At 37.0% G+C, this 21332-nt stretch overlaps 1 protein-coding gene across 4 annotated transcripts in view; it reads right to left on the bottom strand.

Annotated features, from left to right (window-relative positions):
* Positions 1-21332, bottom strand: part of lrrk1 (leucine-rich repeat kinase 1) — a 95549-nt gene that overhangs the window by 60493 nt on the left and 13724 nt on the right. For all 4 annotated transcript variants that reach the window (XM_027162289.2, XM_027162304.2, XM_027162298.2 and 1 more), the window contains exons 3-12: positions 18050-18216; positions 14773-14944; positions 13763-13942; positions 11255-11403; positions 9841-10067; positions 8460-8587; positions 7263-7426; positions 7049-7186; positions 754-866; positions 488-567 (exon numbers count right to left, since the gene is read on the bottom strand). In XM_027162289.2, coding sequence (XP_027018090.2) covers positions 488-567; positions 754-866; positions 7049-7186; positions 7263-7426; positions 8460-8587; positions 9841-10067; positions 11255-11403; positions 13763-13942; positions 14773-14944; positions 18050-18216 — 1518 coding nt within the window. The remainder of the gene's footprint in view (positions 1-487; positions 568-753; positions 867-7048; positions 7187-7262; positions 7427-8459; positions 8588-9840; positions 10068-11254; positions 11404-13762; positions 13943-14772; positions 14945-18049; positions 18217-21332) is intronic.

The raw sequence follows: 21332 nt of genomic DNA, 5'->3' as shown, positions 1-21332 counted from the left end.
TCAGCTGTCTTCTACTCGGAACGCCGCCCTCACGTGGCACTGTTTTTCATATAAATCTGAGTTTGTGGTATATTATGTCCACACCAAACATTGTTGCACACAGTTTTAAATCCAAAATAAAAATAAATAAACAAACAAACAAAAAATAAAAACAATTGTAATGAGTGTGTTATTTCATCATAATACCCAAATAACCAATCATCAGCACCACATAGTTTTCTGCCATGTCACGTTTGTGTTGAACATATGACATATGTTTGCATATGTTTATGCAACTGTGTAATTTGTTGTTTAAATTTTAATTACATATTTAGATGGAAATATGGCTGCATCTTCAAATACTTTGCTTTGCCACACATTCCCTACAGCACAGATGGCAAACTTGCCCACACAGTCTCACCCTCACTACATTCACCATGATGTTGTAATTATAGAGCTACGGTATTACAGCTGTGCCTCTGTGAGTCATGAGTGTACTGTGGAGTACCTGGTTCTGGGTCTCTGCGGTGCCACGTGGTTAAAAAGGGGAGTCTCCTGGTCTTGGTGTTCTCCTCGGTCCTGACGTGTCTGCACACCCGAGAACAGTGGGGAAAAAGAAAAGCAGAAGCTATTTAACAGTGGTTGGAATTGTGATGATTCAGAGGTGGTTTGGATTAATTGAGTGGATATGAGTGGTCAGGGTGGGGAGATGGAGACATGTATATTTATGCACGTGTGCATGCTGTATATGATGTGTGCATGTGTGTGACCTACTTCCCCAGCTGGTTCCTCGACAGGTCTAAGGTTCGGAGCTGAGAGCATTTCCATTTGTTTGGAGCCGGCAAACTGGAGATTTGATTCCCACAAAGCTTTAGGCAGACGATAGCCTGGAGAAACCACACACACACACACACACACACACACACACACACACACACACACACACACACACACACACACACACACACACACACACACACAAATTACTGTAATTGGGACTGCCAAAGCTTGCATAGGAACACTCAATGCGTCTCTAAGTGTCTGTAAGTGTCTGCAGACTATTTCTGAGACACCCACACAGACAAAAAGAACACCCTCAAGTATAAGCGTACTGTTGAGTCCATAAATTTGTTATATTAACTGTCTAACACAGTAAATTATTTATAGTAAATAAGTATTTCTATAAGCTCAAACTTCTGACTTTTCAGATTTAAAGATTTAATTTACATATAAATTTAGGAGTGTTTAACGTTTGTGTGTGCACCCCAGGTATCTAGGTCCGTCTATAAAAAAGTGCTGTAATTTCTAAACCAGTCGCACTGGTAAATTAAAGCCTACATTCTCCACTTTGAGCTCATATTCATTATTGAATTTCAATTAAATGTGGTAAACAGCTAAAATAAGATATATAAGATCTAAAATATATAAAGATATAAAAAAGGCAATGTCTGTTTATAAACCTGACTGTACATTTAAAGCATTAAAAATCCACTTTCAAAATAATTTGCTTTAAGTGATTTATGTCAGTTATAAAAAAAAAGACATAGAACTTAGAATTCCAGACTTTATTAAGATGCAGACTGAAAACTAGGGGAGTGATTAAGATGTTGGACGACTAATTGGAAAGCTGTGAGATCAAATCCCAGGACCCCCAAGCTGCCTCTGCTGGGCCCCTTGAGCAAAGCCCTTAACACTCAACTGCTCAGTTGTATAAAAGTGAGAAAGTGCAAGTCGCTCTGGATAAGGCCATCTGCCAAATGCTGTAAACTCACACAACCCAACACTAGCCCCTGCGAACTGGTGTAATAAAAGAAAACATATAGCAAGTTGTATTTTCATCATAAAATAAATACTGGGAAAGAAGAGTGTGACCTGATAAACTTGAAATCCATCCTGTGCTAAAAAACTAAATCAGCCACATCCATGACAAAGCTTCAATGTGTTGCCTGTTCACATCATCATCATCATCACGATAAAGTACAACTGTCTAAAAAACAAGCTAATTTCAATGCATTCATACATGGAAAATCAACTGTGTGTTAAACAATAGACCTTATTCTCTACAGATAATATTTCTGATTATAAAACAAGCTTTACTGTTCCACTGTAATTTGACTAGAGAATTTTTTTATTGTGCAGGAGACTTTTTTAATATCCTGCTAGTGCAGTTATTACTAATTAGTTACAGAGAATGAATGAACAAATCCTTGTCCATTTTGTTTTTTTCCCCCTTCAACTAAACCATTTATCCCTACAGTATGTACAAAAAGAGAACCTTTGCTGCTGAATTGTGTGTCATTATTGGACTACATCCCTACAGTACACACCTAGTAAAAAAGGACCACAGTGGTTTCCACCAAGGAGAAATATCTAAACCAATCTGGAGGTGTTACATTAAAAAAAAAACATGTCAAAAGAACTGTTTTCTTGTGTGAAAATCAATAGGGAATAGAGTTTATTTTTCATTCTCTCTTTGTTGGATAACTTGGGAAAAGAAACCTTGTCCATTATATCTACAGCTTACTGAAGCGAACTGTCTGCCAGGCAACTGTGAATGAAAAACTACAAGCCTTGGTATGTAATTAGCTTATACTGAGTGCTCAAATGCAATTTAAGGCCAAATCAAATATAAAAAAAGCACTTTAAAATGATTCATTCACAAGACACATAAATGAACTAAAAAAAAAAATCAATCTGTACCATATTAACAATGGCCTAAAGAGTTCATTAAGGCCTTTCATTAGTACAAAGGAGTTTAAAATGTATTAAAATTAAGATTTATTAAAATCCAAAACACCTCGTCTCCAGAAACGTGTAGTTACTTAAAATGCAAATAATGCTAAGTTAGAAATCAGGTTTGATCCCTATGGAGTGCTTGCAACAACAAATTCATTATGTATTGTTTCTGTTGATGTCCTTATGTTGCGGCTATGAATCAGTAAAATCGGTGAGCACAGACGTTGAGGTTAACATCACGTTTTAGAGATGCGGTAAGGACACTTTACATTGAGTAAATACACTCACTTTAATAAGAACATGTGTAACCGATTATTCGTTAACTAATGATGTGTAATGCTTTCTGTGTTGTGTGAGAAAATCCTCAGCAGTTTCACAACAAATTATGTTTACCAGACCAACGCTTAAACATTAATGATTTATCTGCTTCTTTTTATAGTAATTTTTTGCTGTTGTTGTTATTATTGTTATTAGTAGTAGTAGTATTATCATTATTATCAAGCTTTATGTTAGATTCATACACACTTTATGGCAAAAATGATGTGTCCACCTGACTATCACACCAAAATGTCCATATATGGGCCTTTGTGTTGGCACAGAATTGTGTAGAATGACTTTGTATGCTCTAGCATTTCAAGATTTTCCCTTCACAAGAAGTAGAAGGCCAAATATGTCAACACATTTGACAACACACAACACATGGTCTAAAAAGTCATGGCTTATGAAGGTTGGTGTGGAACAACTTGAATGGACTGCACAGAAGTCTGATCTTAACCCCACTGAACACCTTTGGGATGAACTGGTATGCGTGACGTCACTAGTGCTCTTGTGGCTGAATGAACACAGCCACTTTCCAACATCTAGTGGAAAGTCTTCTCAGAATAGGGCGGGTTCTAATAACAACACTGTGTTAACGCCCATGGGCACATACAAGTGCGCTAGTCAAGTGTTCACATACTTTTGACCATTTAAATTTAATGAACCATATTCACATTACAGTTTTCACACCTGACAGGACATGATAAACTCCAGGGTGATTAGAAGTTACTCGTCAAAGTTTATGTTCCACACCAGTCACCTTTTTGGTCTATATGTGAACGGTGTTACTGAGAGACTGAGATCGTCTCTCCCAGATTAGTGTAATAAACTACACCAGCAAGTGCATCACTTACTCTGTAGATTCCATTACAACCCTAAAAACACAACTCTCTACAAGTATTTTCTCAGAATGACCTTGTATCATCATTGCTACTGCAGTCAGCCATCTCCAGCTTGAAGGACTGTAACATTTTGAGATTATAAAACGAGTTATATCACTCCTGGTGTTCGCTTTGCTTCTCTGTCATGTGTAAATCGCTTGGGATAAATGAGAATAAATGTAAACATCAATGTAAAAAGCAGGCATTGGATCCACACACTGCTAAGCTTTGCTCTCCTTTGGCTTTGTAACAAACTCAACCTGAGGCTCTGCATATGGATGTTTGGAATTGGGCTCGAGAAAGAGTTCTTTCCTTGTCTGTCAAACTGCTCGAGCATTAAATTACATCCGTGATGCTGGATATAATGCAGCTCTGTGTCATTTCAGCTCTTATACCCCCCAACTTTTCGTTTAATGATATTGCAGCAGTCCCTGTAGTTTACTTATGGTAGTATTTTATAATAGGTTCTTTAATACAGCTTAATTTGTTAGTATTTACAGTAGGTCTGTTACTAAAGATAATAAAACTACCACAGTAACACAACTACTGTAAAACACTAATAATTAAACCACTGCAGTAAAATACATTCTGTAGAACACTAACAAATATTAAAACAATTATAGCTGCACACCTAAAGGTTAAATCAGTATTTATTAAATTACTTTAACCAGTTTAAGAATTTGTTAGTGATTGCCAGTAAGTGATTAGTTTTACACTAAGTGTGCAGGTAGGATAGTTAAATTATTTGTTAGAATTTGTTTGGGTTGTATAGTAAGTGTTTTAGTATAATAGTTAATTAAGTGCAGTTTCAGTCAGTATGCAACTACAGTTATTTATTCGTGAGTTTTTTAGAGTACTTTTGTAGGATTTACTATAGATATGTCACTCCAGCAATTCTTGTAGGTTAAGTATTAGCGTGTGGTTTTTTCCAGTCAGTGCTACCCCAGCAGTCATGGTAGTTTGTGTGTTGTAGTTTTTTGCAGCTGATGCGTCATCATGTCATCTGATATGTTGTATATACTGTATAAGGTCAATCCATGGCTCAAGATATTTGTTGTTCTAGCAGTGTTCTGTATAGTAGTTTATGTGTTTATTAGTGTTTTGAATAAAAATGCTATTTGTTTTTACATTATGAATGCAATTCGTGATTCTTTACCCAGTGGGTGTTTTAGGGGTAGAAATTGGAGTGCTTCAGCTGTTATGTAGTCAATACATTTGTTAATATGGTTAGTGTGTTACTATACTATAACTTTACCAATTGTTCACTATGATATTCAATAATATTTGTATTCGCAAATAGATATGATTTTTTTTTCTTTTCGTAAACAAACAGAACTTCGAAGTAATTTTTTAGACAACAGAGAAACATGCAGTCTGGAAATTACTGCAATCGTCAATGCAGACTCTGTTGGAGCTATTTTGTAACGGTATACTTGATGGTACACTTGCGAACAGATGCAACTGACAGCCCATGATGAAACGTCGTACTTGACGTTTGAAGTATTCCTAGTGTTGACATTCAGGCCACCTGCACCACTGAGCTTCATGAATGAACAGACATCAGCTTCCTGCTAATCAGTTTGAATAGACAGATCCCCTGTTCTCCTTTTTCTCCTCTCAGATTATGCAGATCTTGTTTTCTACTGTGTGCGTGTGTGTGTGTATATGTGTGTGTGTGTGTTTGTGCGAGATTTATACTAGATTTGAAGCTCTGAATCATCGGTGGTAAAATGCCAAAGCTGAGTATTTTATCTCCAAGCCTCTACAAACTCCTTCAAGCAGATAAAAAAATTAAACTGTCAAAAAAAATGTTTTTATCCTCTAAAAAGATTTCACTCCATAAATATAGTTCAGGTAAATCTTACTGGATATTTTTTAAGATTCAATGCTTTTGTATAAATCATCACAGACATAATACTGTGCTTTAAGACAAAATATTTGTTGTATTAGTCATATCAGTTACCTCACACACTTTCATGGCATGTGTAATTATATCAAAATAAACTCACTCTCATACTGAGCCTGTGTTTACGCCAATGTCAGTCTGATACCAATTCTTGCAAGAATTAGTTGTTTCTAATTACAACAAAACTAAATAACAAGAACAGAAGCAACGAAATGTTGTAGTCAGCGAATGACGATTACAAACCATAAACACTGCACTCCATTACAGACCATAAACACTGCACTCACAGATACGTCCAACACAGTGAGAGTAATGCCATCAAGAGGTTAGACAGGGAATTACACATAAAAAGAAAACACACTGTGTCACAACTTCTTGTGACCTTGAACAGTGATTTGTTGGTGATAACCTTTTTTATGCCTTTATTTTATTGCATTGTGAGCTCTCTTTTATAGTGTTTATCTATGTTGTAGCATCCTGTGTTTTACTGTATATTGGTTTTTGATTGTCTTTTTTACTACTGGTTTCATTTTAAATTACTTTATCAATATTTGCATTATTTTGTCTTCCCTCTGCATCACCGGGTGAATTCTGTTGTTTTCTAAGTGCTTTAGTGTCTTGAGGTACTTTCTATATTTATTTATTTAGAAACTTGAACAGATTCAGTTGATATACTTAAATGGAAAACAGACAGACAGACAGACAGATAGACAGAGACAGACAGACAGACAGATAGACAGACAGACAGACAGACAGACAGACAGACAGACAGACAGACAGATAGATAGATAGATAGATAGATAAACATGACAAGCTGCATTTTATTGTCTTATTAAATTCCAGGAAGACAGAAAAAGAGAATGTAGTAAAGAAAGCATTGTTTAACGCTGTAATATTGTACATAACAACATTAAACATAGCTAGCGATACGTTTTTAGATGTTGCTCTAATTTTTTTAAATGCCGGCTTTAGCACTGGTAAAGGAAATCTGTTATATAAAGAAATCTGCTTCAGGCCGCATTACACCACACCATAGTTGCTTATTTTCCTATTTACAAGTCATGTATTATTTCTTAAATATTAACTGGCAAACTAGAACAGCTCCTCTTTAAACACTGACTTTTGTCACCCGCATGCTGCATGGAAGTCAGGCTCATTAAGATGCATAGCTGCGATATACACATGAAAATAGTTTCTTTTTTAAATCTTTTACAGTAAATTCCCTCACCTCAAGCTCAAATATGTAGGAGGGCAGCTCCTTCAGGGCATTCTCTGAAAAGTCCACTTCCTTTAGGTGGGTCCTCCAGAAGATGGAGATTGTGTCAGGAAGACTCTGGATCTGGTTGGATGCAGCTTTGCAGATTTTCTACATAAAAAATGACAGTTTGATTAGACTGTAAGGCAGCATGCTGATATTCGATAGTCAGTGTCAGTGAACACACCAAGGGACATGCCCAGGGATCAGGGAAGCAGCTCAGACGGTTCTTGCTGATATTGAGGCTGTTGAGGGATTTGAAGCAGTGTAACACATGGGATGCAAGATCAGTCAGGTGGTTATCAGAAACATCCAGCTCCTGAAGCCGGCGCAGCCCGATCCAGTTAGTACCTGCAGGAGAAGGGAGAAAGAGAGAGAGGGAGGGGTAAAGCAAAAGAGAGAGAGAGAGAGAGAGAGAGAGAGAGAGAGAGAGAGAGAGAGAGAGAGAGAGAGAGAGAAAACAGCAGTTTTTTTTCTATTTACTTACACATCATATTCTTAATGGATGTTATTCACAGACTGTAACAAAAAATTATGTCAATATTTTTGTTGGGGAAATTCTTGCTATTCTGAGTCCATACGATAAGTCCAAAACTTTCCATACGATATGAATAGTGTCATATTTATGTATGTAATATCAGACTCAAAAACACTTCAGCATGTTAAACAGCCAGTGGTCCTGTTCTTCACAGAGCTCTCAGTAAATTTAAGGTTAGAATCACATGGAACTGACACATGTACATAACTCAACACTGTATATGGCTTCATGTCACTGTAAAATTTATAAAACATTTTCACCATCAAATTCCTTAAATATTTCATTTGAGACACTATCTCAGATCTGAAATTCTTAGTACAGCCATGCGATTCATTGTTCAAATAAAAAGCTTTTATTTTTTAAAACATTTCTTTTTATTGATTTTAAGACCTCAAGATGACTTAAAATACAAACATTTCCAGCATGTTGATTTTATAGTACAACAGCATGTAAATCTGATCTATGATACTAAAGATTGCTTTATTTCATTAGTTATGAAGCGTTAATGAAACTGACATTATACTCTTATTACAAATTTAATTTGTCACAGGTTCACACATCGTTACATGTTGTGAAGTCTTGCTCTTCATGATGGCATACAACATGCTCTGCTAGAACACTGCATTAAAAGTTGATAAGCTGTCTGTTTTTGGTCTATACACTCTTTCCACTTATGGTGAATCAACAGCTCATAAACGCTGAAAAAAAGTGCTTCCTAAAAAGAGGAAAGATCTACAGACTGTAATTTGTTAATCAGCTAGTCTCATCAGTCCTAATCACACTTCTAAATAACCGGTTCCACTCTGAATGTTGTGTGTTTGTGTTGTGTGTGTGTGTTGAGTGTACCATTAGGGATGTTGAAAAGGATGCTGAGTTTGTTCTTGGCTGCGAAGATTCTCTGGATCTGGCTGAGATGCAGCAAGCCAATTGGGAGACTCTCCAAATCATTCTCGCACAGATTGACTTGTTGTAATCTTTCGAGGCCACACACACACACACACACACACACACACACACACACACACACACACACACACACACACACACACACACAGTGATGTTACAGGAACTTCAACGCCACATATATTTAAATAGCAAAATGTCTTGATCTTCTTGTACTACACAGGAGTGTCTAATCTTATCTGGAAAGTGCTGGCGTGAGTGCAGGCTTTCATTCACACCAAGCAGACATGTGTCTAATAAAAGTTAAGATTCTACTAATTAAACAAGTGGAATTAGGTGTGGATCCTGCTTAATTGGAATGAAAGGTCTTTATTCCAGAGCTGCTGCATTATAGCTAATCCTGTGCTCTGATCCAAACTTCCTAACAAGCTGTAATATGTGAGGAAAAGAATTTCACTGTGCTGTAAAGTATATGTGACAAATAAAGTCTTATGGGAAATAAAGTCTTTCACTAAGTACTTTAAAGTCCCTGTCAAACTGTCATGAAGTGGGGGTAATACAGCAGACTGGACAGACAGCGCTAGGAAAGCAAAGGGAGCAGAAAAGCCAATAAGCCTTCATTACTAATCCTATTACGTAGTGATCTGCCAGATGAATTACAAACCCATTCTCCTGAACGTGAAATAAGACTATAGGACACAGAATAACTGGTGTATATGTAGATATTGTGTTTGAGAGGAGTATCATAGCTTAAAACATCTTCCTACGCCTGTAAAGGTTATGAAATAATGACTCAGTGGGGCATGATTAAGGAATAGAAAGAATAATTAAAGAATCTGAATACATAGAGGTTTTCTAATAACAAATACGTTCTAAATTAATGTCATTTTATAGCACTATATACTCATATTTGTGCTAGAATGTTATGCCAACTTTCTAACAAATATACAAAATAACTATTTGTCCAAATAGTGACAAAATCTAAGTAGTTTTATTTTCTGGCTGCTACTCAAAAAAGAATTTGGCATGTAGTACATAAAGTATAACGTAATGTATGTAGTAAAAAGAGTTCATAAGAACTCAGCCTTGTTTTGTTTTGCATGAGAACATAAAACCCTAAAAAAGAAAAGGTACAGAAAAAATGTATATGTAATTCATTATAATGATTGTCACCAAGACATTTTCTTCACATTTGAAGAGTCAGAGAATTTATTTATTATACGCCCCTCTGCAAGGCGTGCCCAAACTTTTGCACACAACTGTAAATGTGCCCACCCATTTAAAGTTCTTATTGAGGTCAGTCTTGTTTTGTGTTGTACTGTACCTGATGCAGATGATCTCCTGAGAGGACTGGGGTGTGTGAATCTCTTTGAGTTTGTTGTGTGAGAGGTTGAGTGTGTGCAGGTTTATGAGGCCCCATGGCACCACCGAGGGCAGAGAGCTCAGGCTGTTGTGTGACACATCCAGCACTGTGATCCTGGAAGAAACATCCAGGAACCAGTCCAGCTCCAACCACGGCAGCTTTAACCGGGACCACTGCACACTCACAGGCTACACATGAAGATTCAGAGATGACATATTAATCTCCCTAGAAATCTAAAAATTTTTTGAAGCCATTGGCAACATTTTTGATTTGTTTATGTTACAGCACATATGCTGTAGTAAGATATACTTATTTGTTAAGGATTTACATGAAAAATCATTCAAACATCGAATGATTTCTTAATTTCTCGACAGGTCCTTGTTGTTACTGTTTTTGTCATGTAAAAAAACTGATTGTGTTAATGTTACTTAATTCAATCACATGGAACCAAAATACAAATGTTAATTATATAAATTTAACAAGCTTATTTTCCACAATGTATGAATGTGCTAATAAATATGTAAGTGTGGCTAAACAACTTTACTTAAACATTAGTCTGGGTAGATATGGTTAAACATTAGCATTGGGGAATACATAGTGTAATGATTAGCATACTGTAGTTACATAACTATGCACGAGTTAATAGATTTAGCTAAAATAAATTGCATAGGTAAATATATCTGACTGACCTTCAGCATGAGTAGATTACTGTAAGCTACTTGAATACTGGGTGGTACAAAATACCTTACTATTTTAATCTGGAATATTAGTACAGGTAGATAAATCCAGCCTAATCTTAACACAGGTAAATAAATACAGTTAAATGTTAGTAAGGGTAAATAAAGCATGGTATATACTGCCATGCATAAATAAATCTACTTAAATGTTAACACTGGGTAAATAAGTGTAACTAAACAAAAGCATGGGGAAATACACATGTTAGTTTGGGTAGAGAAATATGCAGCTATATGCAGACATAGTAAATCATTTGCATGGGCAAACAAATCCAGCTAAATATTAGCATGGGTAGAGCAATCAACTTAAATATTAACATTAGGTAGGTAAATCTAGCTAAACAGCTTTAAAGGTTTGAAGAAAGAAATAAAAAACAATCAAAATCTGTTCAAGGTCATTTTCTTTGCTTATGACTACGACAGTTTTTACTTGCTGTGGTTTATTGCATCACTCTTTAATGAAGTTTCAATGCAACTACAATCAACTGTAAATGTAATATAAATGTGTTAATCCAAGCAAATGTTAGTAATTCTGAAAATACAGAAGTTTCAATCCACAAAAAATGTCTGTAACGACGTGACTTGAAACCACTGGAGTGGTTTGTAAAATAAATCTGACTAAACAGCTAAAACTGGCTCACATGCTGCACTCTGCCATCACTGCGTGTGTCCGTGTCCTCCAACAGGTGCTCTCTCAGAAGCTCCTGCGTGAAGTTGCCGTAGTCCATCAGTGTGTACGAAGAGAAGCAGGCTCCATTCTCCAGCAAAAACCTTGCTATCTCCTTATTTCCTGAAGCAGGAAGCAAGCAGGTATGAGAGTACTTTGTATAACAGAGACGCTACAAGAGGAAGTGTAATATTCTCTCTTACCTCACTGTTTAGCCTTAAAGAGGAACTATATCTTGTATCACCAGGATAAAAAAAAGGAAAATAGGTAGTGTATATTAAAAAAAATCCCCTAAACTAAATCTGAGGCTATGGCTTTGGATCTGGGCCAAATATTACAATCAGATGCGGACAGAAATACTATATTGCCAAAGGATTGTAGACCTGACCATTATACCCAAATGTGGTTCTTCCGCAAGCTGTTGCAAGCAACTGATTGTATAAACTTTTAACGGTCACATTACAAATTCCCTTCATTGGAACAAAGAGACCCAACCATATTCCAGTATGACAATACCCCTGTGCTTTAAGCAAGCTCCATAAACACAAATGGTTTGCCAAGATTTGTGGCAAACCTGTGCATACATGTATGACAATAAATGCTTTAAAAAAAAAAAGATTGGTGTGGAAGAGCTCGAGAGGTCTCCAGAGTCCTGACCTCAACCTCAGTGAACATCTTTGAGATGAACTGCAATACTGTCTTGCATATCAGGCCTCCCCAAATATTATCAGTGCCTGACCTCATTAATGTTCTTGTTTAATGAGCACAAATGCACCACACTCCAAAATCAATCAGAAACTTCAGAGAAATGTGAAGGTTATTATAACCGCAAAGAGAGGACTATATCTGGAACGGAATGTTCAGAACACACAAGTGGGCTTGATGATAAGGTTTCCACAAACATCTGTAATAAACCCTTTAAACTGGTTAAACCATGTGATGTAGTAAACTGTTAAAAAGACAAGTGAAGGATTTAGGCTACAGATCAAAGGTTGTTATTTCAAATCTCATCAAAATTGTTTTATTGTCTAAATAATGTTTACATAAAAGTATTAGTTAAATGAATCAATGTAACTTAAAAAACTACTTTATATTTCAGGGCAGGCTTTATATCACTGCTTTCTCTTGCATAACACACATTTTGCAAGTTCTGTCAATATTTGGCAAGCTCTCATTACCTCCTACAGTGTGACATGTCCCAAAGGCCCGGGTTTCCTCGAGTTGAAACAGCGTGGCACAAACCATTTTTAACTCCACTTAGTATTAATCATTTGAATTTCAAAACACATTATATCCAACTCAACCACTGTGTCAGCATGAGGGAACTGAAACACTGGGGACATGGGACAGCATAATATGGTTTGGGTAGTGATTACAGTTGTATTCTGGATGTTTGTTGACAGTTATGGTGACATGATGGTTAAATCATTACATTGTGAAATTATTTGGAGGAGTTACTATTATGTAGACCACCACGTGGCTCATACGGGTGTTTCACTTCCTAGAATTCAAACTGGCTAAAGTGCAGATGAAACTAGCTCTTGCGCATAAACTAGGACTAAAACTAATAGTTCTAACATGTCAGTTAAACAACATAGCCAGAAGTATGTGGACACCTTACCATCAAATCCATGTGTGTTCTGAAGACCCTATTGCACATTTAGTGCTCCCGTTAGTGCTGCTGTTATAATAACCTCCATTCTTCTGGAAAGCTTTCTGATAGATTTGTGTGTAGGTGTAGGGATTTGTGCTCATTCAACAACAAGAATGTTAATGAGATCAGGCACTTGATAATGTGTGAGGAGGCCTGAGATGGAGATGGTTCTCTGGGGTTGAGGACAGGGCTCTAAGAAAACCACTTGAGATCTTCCAAATCATTCTTGGCAAACCACTTGTGTTCATGGAGCTTGTGCTTTGTGCACAGGGGCATTGTCATGCTGGAACAGGTTTTGGCCCCTTGGTCTGAATAAAGGGAAATTGTAATGCTAAAAAAGGACAAAGACATTCTGTGTGCTTCCAACTCTGTGGCAGTTTTTGGCAAAACCCCATGATGAAAATTCATGATCTCATTATAAAATTTTTCACAAAGTATGGACTAGTTTTTCATTACTAGTGTTGAAGTGGTGGTCTGGGAAAACTGATCAATTTTATTTGAATAGCGTTTTTACCAATGGTACACCATTGCAAAGCAGCTTTACGGGAATATAAGAAGAATATTAAATATAAAATGTTATCAAGTTGTTGGAAAGCTATGTGCTGTAGTGAAATGAACATTAGCCTAGTTTGTAATCAGACATTATTGCAATGTGGATATTTTAACAGCTGTAGATTTTATATCCACAATGCTGTGGGTTCTTCCAGGCTGCCACACAATCTTTAGAGCAAAAACTGTGAAATCAGCTGCAGGTCACAGAAAGCCATCATTAAGCTTTTGTGTCATAATCTTTCATATGATTCCAAGCTGAGTTTGGTGCTAAAGTACCTGCCCTGGCTGCAGCATACAGCGGCAAGCCAGTGATGACTGCAAACTCGTCACTATGCAGGGCGAAGTCCTCTGTGTCAGCCTGGTAATTGACGACCAGCAGCTTCACCACGTCTAAATGGCCCTGCTGACATGCCGTTGCCAGCATCCAGTTCAACAGGTCTTTGCGGATACATGGAACTAAAAACATGACAAAGAGTGACATTTAGTCTAGAACATATTAAGGCCTGGACAGACCATAAAAGCGCTTAAAAGCGTTCACATTTTGAGCCAATTGTATTAATCCCTATGTTATAACAATACACAGACCAAGCTATGTGCCTTTTGTATGTGGCAGGTGCATCATTTAACCTAAAGGCACAACTGAAAGCCACACCCAGTAACTGATATATTAACACAATTAATATAATGCAATGTAAACAGATTAGATCTAAAAGGCTTAACAAAGTGAACTGATGTGACCTATTTTTGTGGTGGACTATAATAAGTGCCTCACTGGTTATAAGGCATAAGCATAAAAAGTGGAACCCTGAGCTAGGGGAAAGTCGAATAGATATTGTGGGACTTTGCTTTTCACTTCCTATCACTTGTGGAGCCTTTTAAGTCACTAAAACATTATAAAATATAGAGATTTGTATCCTCTCAAAATAATTGGAACCACCCTTGTACTCAGGATTTGGCAAAATGAAACAACTTGCATTTGCCATGACTTTAAAAGAAGCTACTTTGATAAAGCTCTACTTCCTTAACCTGAACTCCAGCCTTATTCACCACATGCCCAAAAGGCTGAAATTTTACACACATAAAATGTCATTTCCAAAAAAAAAAAAAAGCCTTTTAAATTAAAAATTTCCAGACAATTAGTCATATCTGGATTACAATTCAACACAGAATGATCATTTACAGCGATAAATATTTAAATGTTTCCTTTAGTACTCACAAACAAGGAAGAAATCAGGCAAAAATACATGCTCTAAAGAGTGCAGCCGGGCAGGTGAGTCTTTACTTACATGGAATGGAGTTCAGAAGCTCTTGAACCACTGACTGATGGCCGTAGTGCGCAGCCAGGATAGCTGGATTCCCTTCATTGGGTTCCTGAGAAAATTGAACCCGAGCATCCTTCAACAGGAACCGAACACTCTCTTTGTCACCATGTTGACTTGCAGCACACAAAAGCTCCAGCTACAGGAAACACACGCAAAGATCCAAACTTAAATCTATTTTAAATGGTATGATAATCTAACTCCTTACTGCAAACAATGCAATGCAACAGCGCAGAATAGTGAATGGTGCAAAAAACATATATAACTATTGCATTTCTATAGCATTTGTATTAACAAGACAATGAGCAAAGTACGGTATAAAACATCCGCTGTAGGAAAATAATCCACGATGCCCTGGTGTGATGTAGCCAACGTGAAACATAGTTACTGACAATTTCTAACACAGCAATACTGAATTATGTTTTAATACCACAGCATTTTTTATGCATTTTAAAATGTGTAACCTTACATCACAATTGTAAACACATTTGTGGAAAGTCCACAATGCAAATTAGCTCCTATTATTGAACTCTTTATAGAGCTGTTATTCTTATATTGGAAATGTTCAAAAAACAAAACAAAAAAAAAAAAACAAAAAAAAAACTGTGCTCCCTTCTTCATGTACCTGCAGGGCTCTCAAGTTTTGAAGACAGGCAAGCGTGACATCTCCAACACCTCCCCTCAAAACATTTAAAAATAAAATAATGGGGAGTTGTGTTTGGTAAGGATCAATGACCGCAATTTAACCAAATACAAAGTATTTGTTTAATTTCCATTTATTATGTGTGTGTGTGTGTGTGTGTGTGTGTGTGTGTGTGTGTGTGTGTGTGTGTGTGTGAGAGAGAGAGAGAGAGAGAGAGAGATTATGACTGGTGGTGTTTATTGTAAGTGTTTGTTGCCTTTTTGGACTCCTTTATCATTTGTAATGTTGCTCCCATTTAAAACAGTTCGGCTCAAGCCCAGCCATTTTCAGGGTCATGATTGAGGACAATGTCCTGTCCAGAGACAAACTGTTTCGTGTTAAGGTTTTGTTCAAACCGACCATGGAAAATACTCTCTCATTTAATTTTTTTTTTCATTGGTTGTTGCGTTAAATCTTACCCAAATAGTGCTATTTTGTGATTGGCTATTGTGTAGCCTATTTTTTTTTGATTGGCTGATAAGTGTCAGGCTCGTCTAAGAACTGAGACGCGCTTGATTCCTGCCCGGTTCCATAGAGACAGCGGTGTGGACTGATACATTTTGGGTGCTGTGGCTTATTAAATATATGATAAATAGTCAAAAAGTTTTTCTGCGTGAGAAATACGATGTGTGACGGGAGAGCGTGAGAATAGACCCAAATGCGTGACTGTCACTCTCAATGTGTGACACTTGACAGCCCTGCTGTACCTGTATTTTATTCTGGTTTACAGTTTCCATGCTTGAGACTTGCTTGCAGCTCTTTTCAGAGTACAGCTTAACAGACTAATATAAACTATCCATACGCAGGGCTGTGTAATGGAAACTATAGTAAAACCTATAATAAAACTATTTTCTTCAATTTATCCAATTTAAAAAATAAAAATAAACATATCATAATTTTTTTTATGTATAGATAATTTTCAAGATATGAAAAGATTGAAGAAAAAAAAAAAAGAAAAGAAACTGTCTATCTATCCTATCCATATTGTGGTGTAAGATTTTGTCCATACCAAGCCAGCAATATGTCCATGCCGAGAAGACTAAAAAAAAAACAAGGCAAAACATTTGCATTGATTTTAAGGAACTATAAAGCTGTCTGCTAAATAAAACTAATAACACTGTACCATGACCTCAGAAGACGCTTAATGCTTGTAAGTGATCTGGGGATTCAGCGCATTTTGGAGCTTTTGTAACAGGGACAGATGTTAGGAAACTGGCCTGATGGAATAATAAAGGCTCAGGTGCAAGAGCACACTGATGGCTTGGCCATTAGACCATTCTGGAAAAAAACCTTCTTTCATCTGCGGCTTCATTACAACCTCAGAACCGTATTCAGCTGTGATCACGTCTAATCTTTTAGACTGATTTGTTGCATCCTTTATCTACTGAGTCAGTTATTTAAATATACAATCTGCCAATAAACAACAGAAGAAGAAAAACATGCACTCGTTTAGACTCTGTAGCTACAAATTGCACTTAATAATGCATTTTTTCATGAATGCATTGTTAAAATAAGCTGCTTAATTTTTATGTAGAAAAGGGCAAAAAATAAATAAATAAAAAAATACCAAGATGATCATATATGCTGCCCTACTATTTTTTTTACCTTTCATGGAAAGGAGCACAGTAAGTGACAGTTTGACCTCATACATACAAGGACATTGTTTGACTCCTCAACTAGTAATCAGGACTAAACCTTCTGAAAGAGACAACCGGGTTTGCGGTTAAAATATCAGTCAGATCATCTAATAATAAGAAATAATACATCAATTTACCCATGTTTGGAATGATTTTGGAATGAAACAAACAGCAAACAGTTTTTGCTTGTGAATCTGGTGTATGATGAATTAGGGATGTTTGAAGACATAAATAGTGTTAAGTTTATAATGGACTGTTGTAGAAAGGGCATTGTTTACATTTACGTTATTCCAGTGTATCTTAATATTCCATTCACCCAACTAAGTCTGGTGGTTCCTCTCAAGGTTTCTTCCTCATATCTCAGGGAGATTTTCCTTGCCACCGTCACCTCAGGCTTGCTCATTATGGATAGATGTTAGAGATAAAAAGTAATTTGATTTTAAAATGTAACATTTTGATTCTGTTTATATACTTCTGTAAAGCTGCTTTCAGACAATGGCAATTATTAAAAGTGCTATACAAATAAACTGAATTGAATTGAATTTTACAGAGAATTTTAATTGAGAAAGACTTCCAAATACTTGTTAGCTTCATTAGCCTCAGCTCCAGAAACAATCACTAGAACTGAACTTGTCTCGACTCTCAAACGCATTTAGTAGAAGAGAAAAAAGTTGATTTTGGGAGAAACAGCTCCTCTGTAAATTTATGTCCAATTATTTCCAATAGATTATTTCCTGATGCATGATGGATCACCTTGAGTTTCTTGGCAAAGCAAGGTTATTCAATTCTATACATCAATTACATCTAATGTGGCCATGGAAAGCATACTTTGCAAGCATTCATTAAATATATATTTTCCCAATATTTGAGGTAATACAATAGAAATATCCACAGCTGTCATGGTTTGATCTGGATTCCACCTTACCGTGTCTGCTCGTCCTTCGCAGATCTCCTGGCAGGCTATCCGGATCAGCTCCTGTGCCTTGTGCTCTTCGCCTTGCCCGTATGCCTCACGGATGTTTTCTAGGGTGGGCGACTGGGACAAGACCGCACTGCCCGTCGCCGACTGCTTGGCTCCCATATCTGCAGCACCTGAATTGGGGCATAACAGCAGAGTGGTGGGTTAGTTCACAGAGGGGGTGCTAAACACTGATGCTAAAGCTAGCACCCAGCTCTGGGAAAGAAGCAGCAAAAAATCAGGTCAACCTCATGAAGAATTCACACACCACTCCCCTTAGGCTGGAGCTACAACACTGAGAAGAAGACCAGCACACTGTTGTCACTGTGGACTTCAGGCACTCCAAAAAAAAACCATCTAAATATGTGCAGGTTTTTTGAGCTGGTATTTACAGTATATGAGAGGTTGTGAGGAGGAGAGCTATATTTCTTATATACAGTAATCAAAGAGGGAGAATTTGGCAGACACATTTACAGTAATACTCATCTGAGCGTTCAACAGTAAAACAAACAAGTGACTGGATAAACAAGATATACAAGGTTTTCATGCTAATTGTTTTCCTTGACACGCACACAGAGAGAGAGAGAGAGAGAGAGAGAGAGAGAGAGAGAGAGAGAGAGAGAGAGAGAGAGAGAGAGAGAGAGAGAGAGAGAGAGAGAGATGATAACAGAGACAACACTGCTACTTCTTAACTGGTTATAATCAATACGTCTGACCCCGGTTGTGAAAGTCCGGATCAATTCTCTAATTTTAGATTCAGTTATCAGGGTTAAAAGGTGGTAGATGTAAAAATACAGTGTATTAACTAATACAATAATCCAAATGATCTTGCTTAATAGATAAAAATGTGATTATTCATTACAAACTCTTTAGCCCAATATAAAAAAATTGCACTTTTAAATATATCAAATCAAGCAAAATCAAACTGCTTCTGGTCCTGTTGTCATAAATTTTGATTATGAGGCAACCTGGAAAAACCCATCATCTGTGGCATAATTCTGGAAACTAGCTAAGGTTTTCTGCCTATAACATTTATTCACATCTCAAATCTAACAATCTTCACATCTCAAATCTTCCTTAACACGGTTAAATGTGTCTTTGTAATCTGGTCACTCAAATCACAGAAGGTGGTCTGGGACGCATGCGACCACTTCGATCCTCTAGCATTGCTTTACTGATCGCGTCATCTCTCAGACCACAAGGAAGGTGTGTATCAAGACTTTGTTCTAGCTCCAAGGTAGTAGAATGAACTTCTTCTAGATGTCTGAACAACCGAGTCCCTGGTTTCAAAGCATGTCTGAAGACCTACTGCACCCTAAAACACTTAAATTAGCTCTTATAAATAAAAATGAATTATCATTAAAAATAATGTGTGCTTTTCTTGCTAAATTATTTTCCAAACAGAGATTTTAGATTGCTATTTTTAGCCTGTTATACAGTGAACCAGTAACAGAATGAATTTTCTGATAGAGACATTAAAGCACTTTTTTATTTTTCCTGTGTTCAACAGCGTCTGCCAAACACAATACATATAATGTAAATCGTATTTGTAGCATTTCGCAACGGTCAGATTTTCAAAGCTGCATTTGCTGCTCCATTTCTCATTCGTTTATATGTTTTGTAAGTTAAAAGGTGAAATGATTGAAATGTTCGTAATGGTGCATACAGGTACAAAAATATATGACTCACTGGACATTTCTGCCTGAAAATAATTGCACCGAACCCTGGCGTAATAAATGCACGCGACGGCCTATTCTCCAGTGTGAACTTATTTATGAAATCCGATCACAATTAGTCACTCGAGACTCGTTCATAACGACAGGTGTGAACAGCGGTGCGTCTCAGCCGTCCTCTTCTGATCAATCGATACACGTCATAACGGCAAATGTAATATGGGGCAAGATATTCTCTATGCTCTAAAATGCAAGTACGAGTAAAAGTAAGATACATGCAAAAGAGAACCATATACAGCATGAACACATTAGACTTAAAATGATATGTACTGAGTTAAGACCTTCATTTGTGCAGTTTATTCTGAGAAATCTCATTTATTAGATGTTTTTGCAAATACATCACTGAAGACTAAGAGATATTGCTTTCACAATCAATATTCATATACAATATTCCTTACAGAGTAACTGACAATAACAGCAGTTGTGCCTTGTGTTTAATGTCATTCTCTGTGAAAATAGTGAAAACAGATATCATGATGCATCTTAAAACGTTCATATAGATTGTACCATTTTCTTTGTGTCTCCAATGCGCCAAAGTGTAATAGTGCTGCCTAATACAATGAGATAAGTTTAAGTACTTTGTTCAGTTCACTAGAAATATTTAACAGTGTATAGAGTCAATGTGATACAAGCTGCATGGTGGCGTATGGTCTGGTGGGTAGCGTTGCTGCCTCATAACTCCAGGGCTAGACTTTGATGCTGAAATACATATACATACATATATAGTCCTTCACATGAACTTCCTCCTTCTCCGAGGTAGGAATGCTGATGGTATTTTTGCTGCTATTAACCTGCCAGCTTCTATACATACAGATATTCCTCATGTACAGTTTGAGCTGAGAACGGAGCAAACAACCAAACTGTACAGGAAATACACAACGGTCTGTAATATATAATCAAGGCAGCTATCCACCTCTTTATAGCTAAAAACATGTGTGTGTGTGTGTGTGTCTGAGTGATTGCAATTCAAAGGGGCTGATATGAATAATTGAGCATGCTGAAGTCAACTAGCTGGAGAAAGCCTGTGGGAGAGTAACCATTAGACAAGTCGAGGCCTGCGTCAATACCATGTGCTGTCTTTTGGTTTCAATGACGCGCCAGGCCTCAAGTCCTAACTGATCCACACACCGATTAAAAAAAGCTGAATAACCAGAACCAGCCTTCATCCTCTTCCATGATCCATATCAGAGTGAAGTAAGAAGTAAAAAATCAGAAAAGCATTTGTAACAGATTCAGGCAAACTATCATATTGATCTCCCTAAATGGTCTGAAAAAAATGCAGGCTGCATTATGTTACTGCTAATTGGAGTTGATTTGCTGTGACTCATCCACATTAAACACTAAGCCACTCACTATAGCACAGTGCTGCACATCAGTCAATAATCTAAACAATCACAGAAAAGTGTACTTTTGCTTAGTGATACAATGGCTGTAAATCACTCACTCTCTCACTCAATTTCTACCGCTTATCCGAACTACCTCGGGTCACGGGGAGCCTGTGCCTATCTCAGGCGTCA

Source organism: Tachysurus fulvidraco, chromosome 2, assembly GCF_022655615.1.
Source record: "Tachysurus fulvidraco isolate hzauxx_2018 chromosome 2, HZAU_PFXX_2.0, whole genome shotgun sequence".
NCBI classification, from domain to species: domain Eukaryota; kingdom Metazoa; phylum Chordata; class Actinopteri; order Siluriformes; family Bagridae; genus Tachysurus; species Tachysurus fulvidraco.
Note: the sequence above shows the minus strand (reverse complement) of the source record. Positions and strands in the feature narration are given on the sequence as shown.